Source organism: Phodopus roborovskii, unplaced genomic scaffold, assembly GCF_943737965.1.
Source record: "Phodopus roborovskii unplaced genomic scaffold, PHOROB, whole genome shotgun sequence".
Classification (NCBI taxonomy): domain Eukaryota; kingdom Metazoa; phylum Chordata; class Mammalia; order Rodentia; family Cricetidae; genus Phodopus; species Phodopus roborovskii.
In genome coordinates, this window is record NW_026126417.1 from 2,693,077 (window position 1) to 2,708,397 (window position 15,321).

General features: G+C 40.2%; 1 protein-coding gene across 3 annotated transcripts in view; it reads right to left on the bottom strand.

The window, feature by feature from the left end:
- Fmn1 (formin 1) overlaps positions 1-15,321 on the bottom strand; it is a 281,305-nt gene that overhangs the window by 193,923 nt on the left and 72,061 nt on the right. For all 3 annotated transcript variants that reach the window (XM_051183776.1, XM_051183777.1, XM_051183775.1), the window contains one exon: positions 14,266-14,327. In XM_051183776.1, the coding sequence (XP_051039733.1) occupies positions 14,266-14,327 (62 nt within the window). The remainder of the gene's footprint in view (positions 1-14,265; positions 14,328-15,321) is intronic.

Sequence of the window (15,321 nt, forward strand, 5' to 3'; positions counted from 1 at the left end):
CCCTTAAACCTTGAAATTATTGGTTTTCAGGTGTTTCTAGCTTTGGAAGTTCTAGGATGAGATAGTAGAAACATTTTCCGATTTTCCAGAAAAAATCAGGAAGGTGATGCTGGAACCCAGGGGAAAACACAAGTAGGTGTAGAAAGCCCCTGCACAAGCCGGGCATTGGTGGCACACGCCTTTAATCCCAGTATTCGGGAGGCAGAGGCAGGCGAGTCTCTGTGAGTTCGAGGCCAGCCTGGTCTACAGAGCTAGTTCCAGGACAGTCTCCAAAGCCACAGAGAAACCCTGTCTCCAAAAAAAAAAAAAAAAAAAAAACAAAAAAAAAAAAAAAAAAAAAAAAAAAAAAAAAAAAAAAGAAAAGAGAAGAAAAGGAAGCCCCTGCACAGAGGTAAAGTTACAAAAATAAATTAATCACTAAGTGATAAAGCCAAGTGATTAAATCCCCTTTGGTAGGGCTGAGTGGGATGCAAAGCTGAACAGATGGTGCCGAAATATAGCCAAAGGAAGGAGGAAAAGAACTGAGTCCTATCTGTGAGAACAGAGGATGCAGAACTATGATGCTAGCACCTGCTCTACAACCCAACTCAACAGAGACTGGTCCAGGATGCCTGACAGCACTGGGCAGTTACCTCAAATAGGGTTTGAGGAGCCATGTCAGAGAACCTGTAACAGAGGGAAACTGGTACAGGGGATTGTGACATGTGCTTGGTGTTTTGGAAATTTTCCAGGGAGAGCAGGCAGGGATTTAAGCTCAAGGAAATAGCATGGCTGGAGGAAGGAATCTAAATGTAAAGGATGGCTGAATCCATTACAAAAACTTAGTAAGCTTTGTGCCTTGAATGAAACAACCAATGTGCAAAAGCTCAGGAGGTGGTAGAGGATGATATCCAAGGCCATAAATAAGAAAACATCACCCGACTTATTCTCTCTTCCTGTGTGAATAAGCTAGGAAGTGTGCACAAAGCAAAAAGACAGGCAAACAAGGAGAAAAGGATGTGAGGTCCACGATCCTCTCTCTTTATTCCTCTGAATGGTGGAATTCCCCTTCCACCATCTTCTACTCTTGGGAATATCTTCTGAGCAATGTACACCTTTCTGTCTAGCTCCCTGATCGATCTGCTCAGGCTGAAAACGTGAGACTGTAACATCTGGGTGCCACCCATCTAGCACACGTTAGTTCTTTCTTTCTGCAGTACTGGCAACTTTTATACACCACACCCTACGCATTCTGAAGGGCATGTGATGGAGAGAATGTCAAAAAGCACAACTGTGGAGCTATGTCTCAGTCTGCATCTTCTCACTCTGAAGCCTTGTGTTGTCTCCTGTGTGGCATTGCTTACTGGTGCTAGTCAAGACACAAGCTGTGGACTCTGTTTCTGTCGAAACATCAGTCCCTGACTGGCTGTCAGAGACCTAACTTTAAATTGCTGAAGGGGCTTGATAAATGGTGTGAAAATTTTATGGTCCTTCCGTCAGGGACCATAATTTATTATCACATAATGCACAGTTAGAAGAACCGAAAGGAACCATCCCACAAAGGCAAACGGCATGGAGGCAATGGCCCTCTGACACTCTGAGGCCACAGGCGTTATATGGATCCAATAAGAAAGCTGCTTCTAGAAATGGGAAAACAACCTCTTGATCTTGCAGAATGTTTTTAGACACCTAAAGGCTCTTTTATTACTGTGGCTGATTAAAATGAAAAGTTTAAACGACCAAAATGTTCTTTTTGATGAGTTTTTGCCATGAACTATGGACCTTGTAGTCCAGTGGGACTCAAGCCCTTTGATCCTGGGCACTCCCATAAATTCAGACCCATAAAACATCATTGGATTTGGTTTTATTGGTGTGGCTGATCTTGCCAGATTTGTAAGGCAATCTTGTTTTCTCCCCGCCTCAGTTTTGAGCCCATCTACCAGTGTTTTACAGCGAGAGGAAAGGAGTTTCCATTGGCTTTTGACATTCAAACTATCAAAAGTGTTGCCGCTCCTCCGGAACATTAGGATTTCACAGAAAAACCACGATACCATACTGTATTCATCAAGATTGGGACCAACGTTACTCTATGTCTCAGAATAGACTATCAAAAAGGAAACCACGTTCTATATCATAATAACCACAGCTTTTCTCCACTTGAGATGGTTAAAGATTGTATGGTTGATTGTGGGTCTAGCTTTAACAGCTGAGCCATCTGAACAACGCAAGTTTGAGGTGGAGAAGTGCCGATTAACAAATCCTAAGTGTTCAACGGGGCTGAATTTAAAAACTTGTATTCATGGGAGAAATAAGGAATTGTTCAATCATGAATTTGTTATGAAAGTATATTTGAGAAACACAACTTAAATATTCTATTATTTAATTTCCTTATTATTTGTATTTGTGACATAGTCCCCACATTACTGTAACTGGAAAAGTAAAAATTTTAATATAAAGAATTTATGAAGTAGATTTTAGCCACTGTACAAGAAGGAGAAGGAAGGACAGGAGGAAGGTGAGGAGGAGGCAGCAAAAATGCCATCACAGTTTATGGGTAAGCAAGACTACAAAGGACATTAGAAAGTCCTGCATTATACAGGCCAGTTTAATCAATAGTTAGCCATAACTATGCTTTAAAGAATAAAACATCAAATTGGGCTGTTAGAGAAGCCAATGATGCATTTAGCAGATTCACATGGCCAGTGAATAATTGAGCTGAGTAAGAAGTTTTCAATAATTTTCTATTTCACAGATTTTTCTGAAAGCTGGAAAATTGTCCTCACTAGAGTCATGAGATGTTTCAACAATTCTATATAGAGTAATGCTGAGTAGCTGCTTCAGTCCCCAGGTGATGCCTTGTAACATTCCCAGATGTACTCGGGGAGCACCTCAGAAGATGCACCATCTGAGAGATAAGTCTCCCCCCAGATATTTACGTCCTTGTCTTCTAATGTGAACTCTCTCAGTTAAGTCACATAAAACAGACTGTTTTAAACACCAAAATAGGTCAAATATTAGCCATTTCCTATAGTTCAATCTTTGAACTTCCTCTGTGGAATATGAAAACTATGTATTTTCTGAACACCTTGAATTTTGTTTATTATATCTCTATAAGCAGATAGATTATCAAGCTAAAACAAAACAAAGAGAAACCAAAGAAACAACACAAAAACCCACAGAGACATGTGTGCAGTTGTATGACATAGATACCTAAAGATATTATAAGGAACTGACCTTGGACACAACTGTTTGGTGATGTATATATAATGACTTCAGATATGGAAAGGATACCAGGCTGTCACTCACTATGGTGGTATATTATTGGCACCCTTTTCCTCCCTGGTAATGCATTTGAAAAATATTTAGTGTATACTTACCAGATCCTGGGTACCACAGGCAGTATCAAGCTGTGAACAGTTAAAGCAATAGTTCTCACTTTTAACACAGTTCCTCATGTTGTAGTGACTTCCCCAACCAAAAACTTATTTTATTGCTACTTCATAACTATAATTTGCTACTGTTGTGAATGGCAATGTAAATATCTGACATGCAGGATACCAGACATGTGGCTCCCCACAAAGGAGTTCTGACCCTCGGGTTGAGAACCACTGATTAAAAGGGAAGCAATGGTGAGAGCCGAAGTTTGTGCAGAAGCCACTCACACAGACAGAATGCAAGTGTTCGTGGCCAGAGAGCTAGCTCTTCCCTTCACACTTGTACCTTGAAGCCACCAGTATCTCTGTCCTGCCCCCAGCTGCCCCGCCATTTCCTACAATCCACCTCCACAATCACAGCCAGGGTTCTGGAAGACGCAGATCTGCTCAGTCTCCACACAGGACCAGTCAGAGGATCGCATGGAGTCCTGAGGATGAAACCAGAGGACTTTAAAAAGGCCCTACAGGCCTCCCCGCCTTCCTGTGCAGTGGGACATTTTAAACCACAGGATAGCAATGGGCATGACAGCAAACAGGCAGGCCAGTTTGTGTCTTATCTCAGCATTTCCTTAGAGCGATGCTGTAGGGTGTCACATAAAGGAAGCTGTGCTTCACAGTAACCCCCTTCCTTCCTTCCTTCCTTCCTTCCTTCCTTCCTTCCACATACATGTAAACAGAGAGCCTAAGACTTGGTAAGAGGACTTTTCCTGAGACACAGTATAAAAAAGTTTGAAAAGCTCTACTTCAAAGCTTTGTTTTCAACTGCAGTCTTGTTTGCCACTCACTATGCTCTAACGATAAGGCTCTCTGTGGTCCTTTAGAGTAGCCAAGCTCTTTAACCTCAGGCTTTCCTTACAATGTCTCTTCCTAACAGTTCCTGTCCTTGCCCACCAAAGGTATGCCCTCACAGATCACGCCTCCAGGACTTAGCATGTAATATTCCATGAAGATATATTGATATATTCTCTCATATTCTTATTCTCTCTCCCCCCTCACTTTTCCACTCCCTCTTTCTCCTCCCCTCCTCTTTCTCTGCTACCCAATGTATAGGAGTTTGTTCTGGTCCCGCCAGCATCTGCACAGTCCCAACAACAAGTAGACACTTCTTTAATATGTATTGAAAGAAATAATGAATAAATGATAGAGATATCTCTAACTTGCTTTTCTGTTTTCTAAATGACAATCAGTCTCTTAAATCATTTTTAGGTAGCCTTTTGTCTTTTGTCATGTACAATAGATGTTTGGATGAATAAACAGAAAGGCAGATAAGAGAGAAGCTATATACTTCTGTAAACAGATTTTAGCCTTATCTCTGTGTATAAACACACACATTTTATTGGTATGTTTCTCTATGAAATAACTAAGTTTAACTATTTTTTTTTTTTAATTGCATTTGTCTAAAGCAAAAAGTATAAAACGGGAAAGGCTTCAAGCATCAGAAGAAAGCCTACTTACTTCTAAGAGGAAAAGGACCAACCTGACCTCCAGTGGTGAGTCTAGGAATTGCTTCTAAAATAAAACTAGATTCTCTCAGGGGGGAAAAAAATCTCTCAGCTAAGACTATTTACTACTTACATTCATATAGGAAATATTAAAACAAAATCAATGGAATTATATCAATATGTGCACCAGCTTCCACAGACAGAATAAGAAATTCTCACCCATGTATGGCGCTCAGAGACATCTATATCAAATTATATTTTAGGAAATTTTTCTTCATAACAATGATTTGCAATTCAGAGAGGACTTGTACTGATGGACATGAAGGGGCACTGATAACTTAGCACAAATCTCCATGCCACTGAGAACTAATGAACACATTCTTCCTTTTACTTCATCTCCCTGTCAGCTGGCATGACCTGACAACATGGGAATTGTGTGGGGTAAATGCTCAAACTGGGGTACCCTGGATGCAAGGTGTGCCAGGGATTGCCTACTTCACAGCCTCATTCAGAACTCAATTCCAAGTCTATCCACAGCCTTCTAAGGAACCTAAGGGTCTCAGTCTCAACATCAGCAAACCAGCAAACGCATAGGATTTAATGCCATTAAACTCATAATTTTATGCACAACAATAAAGATGGATTAAAATACTCCTTATGGCATTTCTTCCCTTATTGGCATCTTAGTTACACTGATAAGAACACTTGGGGAATACCAGGAAAGTTTTACAAAATGTCATGTTTTACATTTGTGGCAGTTTTGCTTAACGTCCAAATTGCTCCCTTGACCTCACAGAAATTATGATTTAAATGTGCTTTGTTGATAAAGACAGATTTACAAACGAATAGGTCTTGGATTAACATTTTTGTCAGCTGAGCTGTGTGCACTCAGTTTGTTCCAACAGCAAGGTGTAAACCATTAGAAGGGACCACTGAATTGGGTCAGAGATGGAAAAGTAAGAATGCCCATAAGTTTCTCTTCATGGAGACCACTATACCATTCAGTTTTCTTGGGCACAAGGTACAACCCAAGTTAATTTTCCACTTGGCAGCTATCCCTGGACCGTTTTTTGCTGTGGGAGTTACCATAAATGTGACTGCATTGTGCAATGAACAGAGCCTGCCAGAGGCCATTGCTCAGTGATGCTTCTCCTCACTTAGGAACGGAGCATGTGATGAATGGAGTAAACCAAAATGCTTCCCGTAAGGGGAAGGTCAAGTGCTGGCGGGTCCATTTCCTCGTATCCCACAACCCAAAGAGTGTCAGTTAAGAATAGACAAAACAGTCTGTCATTTCTAGGACACTTCCAAATTGCTTAAAGTGCTGGCCCTAAACCTGACTGCTAAATTATCAAGCTCCCTGCAGGCAGATGAAGGAAATGCTTTTTACTTTTACTCTTTCACCTTTAAAATGGAAACAACTGAGACCCACATAAGGCTTTCCACCCCACATCCACACTTCCCTCCTGACTCTTAGGTGAAATGGGGCCTCCCATACTTGTTTCACTGGCTGTTTAGGAGCCATTTCCTTCTGTGAGTGGCATACCTGATGAAACCCCACTTACGGTATAACTGGAAGCCCATCACACATCACCCCACAGGCTACTGACAGTGGTTCACTGGCTAACAAGAATAACATCTACAAGGAGCTAAAAGGCTCTGACTTATTTAAAAGGGATTGGGCAAGTAGGGATTTAGAGGTTCTAAATTAGACAACCCCAGACTGAAAAGTGATGGATAAATCAATTCTTTTAAGTATGAAGTTGGCCTAATGAGCACACAAAGACTTTCCTAGGAACCATGTGGCCTGATTCTTCATTTTAGATGTTGGGAAGATGAGCCCAAAGTGTTGCTTCAAGTTCATGGTATTCACAGTGACTAATGGACCAGAATCCAGATGTTAGTCTAATGTTCTTTGAATTAATGTTCCATTGCTTAGTGGAAAGAGCAGTGTTTTCAAATCAGATCTACCTCGCCAGATTAAACTCAGGCTCCCCATGTCCTTGTTTAGAGTTTCCGACAAGTCACAATCTTTAGAGGTTTTATGTTGGGCACATGATAGAGAAATGAGTTGGGTACAGTTCTTTTTATGTATAAATTATAGGAAATGTTTGTGAGTTTGTAACCAGTGAACCAAGACTGTTTCTAGATACTTGCCCTAGAAAGCTTTTAATGTCAACCCAACACACCCTAGAGCAGTGGTTCTCAACCTTTCTAATGCTGCGACTCTTTAATACAGTTCTTTATTTTGTGGTGACCCTAACAATAAAATGATTTCATTACTACTTCATAACTATAATTTTGCTACTGTTATATGATACACAGGGTATCTCACCACCACATGTTGAGAACAGCTGCCCTAGAGTCTCCAGAGAAGAAAGTCTCAATTGATAGAAAGAATAGATCTGAATGGCTTTGGAGTGTGCCTTTTTTGTTAATTGATATGGGAGGGCATAACCCACTGTGGGCAGAACCATGCCCTAGGCAGGTAGTTCTGGGCTATAAGGAAACTATCTAAGCAAGAGCTTAAGAGAGAGAGAATAAGAAGTTTCCTCCACGATTTCTGTTTCAAGTTACTGCTTGAGTTTCTGCCCTGATTTTCCTTGATGATAGACTTTGACCTTACCAAGTAAGAAAAAAAGGTTTCCTTCTTGAAGCTGCTTTTGGACAGAGCAGGTTATCACAGCAACAGAGATTTTTGGGTCAGTACTCATTATTAGACAGAGAGAAAAACAACAACCATTGCTGCCTCTGAGATGTCTTGAGTACACAGATGAGAGACCAGAGCATTACAGCACAAATGTGTGATAAATCCTCTCAAAAACTTGAGATAATAAATTATATGACACAACACAATATGAACATCAAAAAGGAGTTTTTCATGGGGGAGTGATTCAAATTTCTGTAGTTCTTTTCCAACAAGATAAACCTGTAACAAACAAATACCTAGATATTTCTCAAACTTAACTGACTGTAGACCATAAACCTATCTTGGGGAACATTTCAAAAGGCTGCTGTCCTATAGAATGGGCTTCAGGGAAACCTAATGCAGAGCACAACTTTTAAAATGAATGTGAGAGTAATAAAAAAGTTGACACCAGTTAAGAGGTTTCTGAATGTGCAATGACCAAAAATTAACTAAAATCAACTGTGTCATGAATCTGAGGTAGCTCTGTCAGCACTCATCCTAGCTGGATCACATAAATGCAGTCTTGTTTCAGAACATACACATGCTCGCTTCCCACTGTATATGTCATCATGCCATGTAACACCCATGAATGCTGCTAGAGATATAGTCAGCTCACAGAAGACAATAGTACGTTAGAACTACGGTGTTTTTACTACACTTGTAGCTTTCCATTCTTACAGAAGCTATGGCTCAATTTAGAAAACCAACACTTTAATATTTTCCTCTCATCATTTCTCAGCACATGATGTTTAAATTTAATTATCGTTGGGTTAGGTAGTTTTATACTGTCTAGCTTCAATATTTAAGTTCCTGAATTGAGTTTCACTAAAAGAAAAAAGAATTAAATGAATTTTGGCTTGGGATTAGATCAGAATTCCCAACAACTTCTGAAATAGCTCTAAATATACTTTTGACATTTTGTATTTATACAACATGGTGATATCAGCATTTTTTATTATAACCTAAGCATCAACTGAACCTAAAAATGAAAACATTCTATGTACTTCAGAATAAAATATTCAGGAAAAAATATTAATTTTTTTATGCAAAAATAAACATACCTATCTCACTTTATCTATACCTAAATGCCCAAGTGTTCTCATTAGTTTTTTGTTGTCACCTTGACAGAACCTACAGTCACCTGGAAAGAGGGAACCTCAATTGAAGAATTAGGTTGTCCCACGGGCATGTCAATGGAGCATTATGTTGCTTGCTAATTGATGTAGGAAGGGCCAGCCCACTGTGGGCAGCACCATCCCTAGGCAGGTTAGCCTGGGTTTTATAAGAAAGCTAGTTAAGCATAATGAGCCAGGGAGTAAACAAGTAAGCTGCATTCCTCTGTTGCTTCTGCTTCAGTTCCTGCTTGAGTTCTTGGTCTGACTTCCTTCAGTGATGGGCTATGACTTGAAAGTACAAGCCAAATAAACATGCCCTAGCCTTCAGCCCCACCCGCCCACCCCCACCACTGGCAAGTAGCTTTTTGTCATGGATGTAATCACAGCAACAGAAAAGTAACACAGAACAACAGGATTAAATGAAAATATTCTGGGATGAAAAGAGGTCACGAGTAAAAATCAACTAAAGACACTCTGGTTTAGACCATCTTGATACTGAGTACCAAAGCATGAGAATGGACTGAAAGGAAGGTAAGTCAAATGTCCCCCCCAAAATATAACGACAACAAAACTCAAAAAGCAATGGAAGCTCGAGTTGTCTAATTATAAAGAAACTTAACAGATGAATGAGAAGCAGCTGTGCTTCAGAACCAATGTCACCAGGCTGAGTCCTACTCAACATCCCTCCTGTGGAGTGGTGACACTAGCTTCCCTGCCAACATGATCAATAATGCACAGTTGCTGAGAGCAAGGAAACGAAGTCTCAGAGAAGTTACCTTTTTCATATGGTCATTGCACAAGAAAGAGGGGTCCTAATGCCAAAGAGAACCAACTTCTCTCACACTACCATCCAACACAAATGAACATCTTTCCCAGTCCTCAAGCAGTGATAAGACAAACATCAGCTATGAAAGAGTTTGTGATGGTGATTTTCAAATCCTAGCTCCTAAGCAACCTTAAAGAAATAGCTACTGTACTGTGAGAGAATGAGCTTTGTCAAATGCCTGAAGAGGTCTAAGCAATGTTTCCTACCAACCCTACACAGAAGCTTCTCAGACAAGAAGCTCAAAGGAAACGCAAAAGGGAAGGTTCTGTCTTTCCCCCAAAGAAAGCCAAAACCTTAGATTATCAAAAGCTGAACTAGACAATATGAGTAACATGAAGTGACCAAACTTTGAAGATGGGATACACTAAAAGAAACACATATGGGGGGGGAGAGATAAAAGAACTTTCCTATGGTAAAATTATAAATTACATGAAATGACAGCACGGAAAATGTCCTGACCTGCCACAACTTCCTTCTCTGGTGATTTGAAATGTCAGCCAAATGTTTTCACAGTAGTAGATAAGCACAGGGCAGCAATATCTAATTCAGTCAAGACATCAATAAAAAGCCTTATGTGTGGAAAAGTACACATTTGAAAAGCTAGTCTGTGGACTGAGCCTGGTTCTCACGCTACTCAAAAACTGTCAGGTGCAGAGAATGAATGAGGCTAAAAGCTCTGTGCTCCTCCACCCACTGGCTTCACGTGACAGCCTGCAAAGGCCCATCTCCCAATAGAGCATTCTACAGAGTTTCCATTGCTGGAGGGAGTAAACAACTGATCCTCTGTGGTCCAACCCAGCACAGAAAGGCAGGCTCGGGAAGCCCTGAAACACCTGACTTCTCCATGCCCTGTCAATGAAAAAGAAAACATAACTGAAGGCTGCCAGGGGCATCATGAATAAAGACATGAGCACCAAAGCATTTGTCCTCCCAGCCATTATCTTCCACCAGTCCAGCGGGATTTGCTTTCACGGAAGAATGCCATAGGCAGGGGTGATATTCAGAGAGGATACTCAAGTACAACCAAGCTGGGGTTTGATCTCTATATGTTATAAATGGTATCTACTCTGACTTGTTGCTGTTGTTGCCAAATCATTCATCTCATTTTGTTGCATTACCATTCAGAAAAGGGAGCTAATTAAAGTACATGGGAGTCAAGTAGCTGAACCACCCAGGGCAGACAGTGGTGGCCAGAAAAGTACAGGTGAAGTGGATACTAGCTACCATGTTGAGTAGTTTGAAGATACATGGAGCATCATCACTGCCAAATTTTCTAATGTATTTAAACAAAATGCTAGAACTCCATTTCTTACACACAAATCTCTACATTTAACGTGTGTATTCCTATTTCAAATCTTTAAAGTGCTACATTTTGAATAAAATGCTTCTTGGGGGCAGACCACAGACCGCTGGCTGTCTGCCTGTGACTGCTGCATGTTTCAAGAAATATTCAGCTATAGAAACTGGGCCTGCTGCCCATGTAACAGTAGCACGCCACAGGATTTCTATAATTTGACATAAGCAATATATTTGGGGCATAAAAATTTTAACTTCACCGATAGCATCAAAAGAACAGATAATAATCTAAGAAAATAACTCTCCAAGAATCTCTAAAGTATAATTATGGAAAGCTGCTAATATTCAGTAATGCTAATCATATCATAATCTAACTCATATCTTAAACAGAAATCAGCTTCATGATACATTGTTTTTCCCCTTGTCATTTACTCTTCACTTTCCCATCTCTAGTCATGAGTTTGGATGTCCAATGTTCCCTCAAAGCCCATTTGTTATAAGTTTGGTCCCCAGCCTATAGGACAACAGGCAGCTGACAGGAACTTCAGGAAGGAGAACCTAGTGGAAGGACATGAGGACACTAGGGGGTGTGCCTTTCAAAGGCACTGAGGGGTCCTGGGCCCTTCCTGTCTCTCTCTTTGCTTCACACACTCAGAGAAATTAACAGCCATTTCTGCCATGCAGTCCCACTACAAGCCAAATGGAACAGGGATAAATGACCATGATCTGAAACCATGAGGCAAGCATAAACCTTTTTTCTGCTTTGAGTCTATTATGTTGGGTGTTTGTTACAGAGTTGGCATGCTGACTAACATGCCAAGCCTTTCTTCATTTGATATGTAGAATCAGAGGATTTTTGAAGCATAATATACATGTAATATGCTTAGCTCAATGCCCACTGGAGTAATAACTTAAGAGCTAAGTATTTCCTTCTAGCATGAATATTATTCAGTTGGCCTACTCCTCATAGAGCTTATTTTTCAAGTGGGAAAACTAATGACTCTGGTAACTTCACTGTTAATAAACCTGTCTATGGGATCCCTTCCATACCTATCCTATTCTGACCCGTGCTTTAATTATCTACCATCAACTCCACATCCTCTTGGACATCTCAGAAGCTTCTTCATTCCACCACAAAGAAACAGGAAGTGAGATTATTTTACACCCAAGGAAATGAGGGCCTCCATCTGTCCCTTTTCTCTAGGAGTGAGATACACTTTTCCACTTTGTGTCTTTGTTAAATTAACTCATTCCCTCTTCCAAACCATGTGTATCAGTGTGAAAGGGTGTGACATGATTCTGTATACTAGCTACTTATGTGTTTGGCTATTTGCAATGATTTCATGTATAACCCAGGATAGTGTCTCACCCCCCCTTTTTTTTAAATGACTTGCTTTCTTCATATTTATTTAGCATTTTGTGTGTGAGTGGGTGGCTGTGCACATGAACATGCACTCATGTATTCATGCTGTGTCGTGTCTGTGAAAGTCAGAGGACAACATATAGGAGTCACTTTTCTCTTTCTACCATGTGAACCCTGGGGATTGAACCAGCTGGCTGCTTGGTGACCTCTGAGATACCTTGCTAACCTAACTGCATTTGAAAACACATTATAGAAAATTGAAAGGAGGAACTTATGCAAGGTTAAATAAGCAGTTAATAAACAAAATATACAAGGAATACAGATAAGCTCATAACAGGAAAACAAACTGATTTTAGTGAGCAATGAACGGAGTAGCTATTTCCCAAAAGTACACATAAAATGGTCATCAAGTATATGGAAATATGTTCAGCACCACTAATTATCAAGGAAATGCAAATTAAAATCACAATGGGGGTATCAAGTCTCACTTGTCCTAATGGCTATTACCAAAAACAGACTGAGGACAACAAGCACTGGCAAAGACGGGGTGAAAAAAGAGCCATTAACTCCTTTCGTGGGGATGTAAACTAGTAGAGTTATTAAAAACCGAATCACCAAATGATTAAGAAGCTCCATGACTGGATACATTCCAAAAGGAAGCCACAGCTACAGTGCTACAATATTGTTACAATATTCTTCACAAAAGGCAAATTAGAATCAATCTGGGTGTCAGTAAAAGAATGAAAAAATAAGGAAAATGGAGCCTATGCATATATATATATATATGATGGAATATTATGCAGCCTTAAAAAAGAGGAAATCCTATCATTTTTAGTTATATGGATGAACGAAAGATGCTAAGAAACATAAGCCAGGCACAGAAAGACAAACACTGTGTTATCTCACTTACATGTGTGATTTAAGAAAGTTGAAGTCCTAGAAGCAGAGTCACATTATGGCTACCAGGGACTAGGGGTGATAGATTCAGAAATAATTAAGGAGAGGTTGATAAAAGTATATAAAATTTCAGTAAGATATGAGAAGTAAGTTGATGTGATTGGTTGTAGTGGCCATTTTAGTAGCAATTATTATCCACCTGAACAGTGCTAAACAGATTGGAGCCTACTTACAAAGCATCAGTTAAGTATATGACATAGTAAGTGAATGAACCCCAATCAGTCATGCTACAAAGTATGATATTTCAAAACATGTTGTGCACCATAAATTGTATTCAACTCCTATTTACCAACAAAAATAAATGAGCAGAAAGGATATTTGGTCCATAAATTCATTTATAAATTAAACTCAGTGTGTTCACTTCAGGATGCAGTTTCCAAACGTGCCATGTATTTATAAATTACAATTTCTATTTGTCAATGAAATTTGAAAGGAAGGATATTTTAGCTCCACAAACTGATTAAAGTGGTAAATAATGAGTTCCGATTAAAGCAACATTCATTATATTTAAAATTTGCCACGATTCCCAGGTAATACATATGGCTTCCCCACGTATTAATAACCTAGACTCAAGGTCTCATTCACTATCCAGTGGCTTGAAATGAAGACTCTGAATTTCCTGCCACATGCCCTGTAAGCAAACGCCAAGCCTACAGACTGACAATTAGATGGCAAACAGAGGAGGACCCACTGGCACCTTTCAGCACGCCCTAAGGACACAGAATGACTCAGCACACTCTTCATCTGCATGATATCATACCCCAGGGTGGAGCTGAGAGGCACGCAGAGGGGTGAGTGTAACAGAAGTGAATTACAGGGTGTATAGAAACATCAAGTTTTAAAATACTTCCCATGAGCAGTAAAAGTCTCAATACTCTCTTGTTTCCTGACTTAAAGACAGAGTCACTCTTCCAATCAAAGCCCAAAGCATTTACAGTGATTTTTTTTTTTTTTCAGTGTTAGAAAACAGAGTTTATTAAGCACCACATCCAAGGCTTTTAGCCTGGAATAAGGGAGCTGCAGATGAAATCTAGTTAGGAACTCCCCACTAAGAGGAATGTTCACTCCATTTGGTGCCCACTGGCAGCTGGGAGGAATATTTACTTCAGCACATGATAAAAATAACCATCAGAAGGCCAGATTGGCAGAATCAAAGAGATATACCTGCAAGTTTTCAATTTCTTCTTTGTGCTCCCTCTTCAGATGTAAGATAGCAGCCTGGTATTCTGGAAGATCACAAAAGAAGTCAGTTACAAATGAGCACAAAATGAGTCAGAAAATTCAAGCACGTATCACCTGAATCCCATCCGGCAGCCACCCTTCAAACAATCAAATACGTTCTATCACATGCGGAGAGGAAGGAGAGCCACTAGTCATGGTGTCCAGATATGACCGGGATTGGGGTAAAAGGGGATTCCTTCCCCTCAATACAGCCTGGATCATGGAAAGTGCCAAGTTAATCAGCCAAGGCAGGGTTAAAAGGTGAAGAGGCATGTGAGAGCCAGATAAAGAACGAACAGGTCAGGTGATTGTCTTCAAGGAGATGAAAGTTCATGCCCCACGGAGAACAACACAGATGTGTTAAGGGAGGTTATAAAAGAAACTTCTATCTGAGACCACAGAACTCTATTTTTAACTCTCTTTAAAAAAGAAAACAGAGAGAGAAAGAACAAGTCATGAATGAATGCAGGCTGTTTGTAATCTCTTGATCAACCAAGAAAGCCAAGACTATTTGTCATTTGAAGGAGAGATTCTTAGGAGAATTGAGGCTGAGAGTGGGACAAAAATAAATTTCTAATTCACTTTCCATCCCCAAAATATGACCCCAGTATACATAGGAGCTGAAGCCAGATATTAAAACTACCATCCCACTGGCTGAGCTGGAAGCATAGGAGATATTTTCAGAACAGCTGACGTTCATGCTGTACACAGAAGCATTCATGCTGTAGAGATTTACAAAGCAAAGTGCTGTGACCATGCACTTTTGTAGGTCAAACCAGCTCTTTACAAGTATGTTCATGGTCACAAGTCTGTACAGCAAGAGACAGACTATTCCCCTACTTTGGTATCATGAGTTAGGCAGTCAAGCTGAGGTTCCAGTTCAAACGTGGATAAGGAAAGTCTGAAGTCAAGCCCCACCAGGAGAGGAGCTGAGCTGTTGAGGGCTATGGCTAGCCACGCTGCAGCCCTGTGGGGACTGTGCTCCAGTGGCAAGGCTGT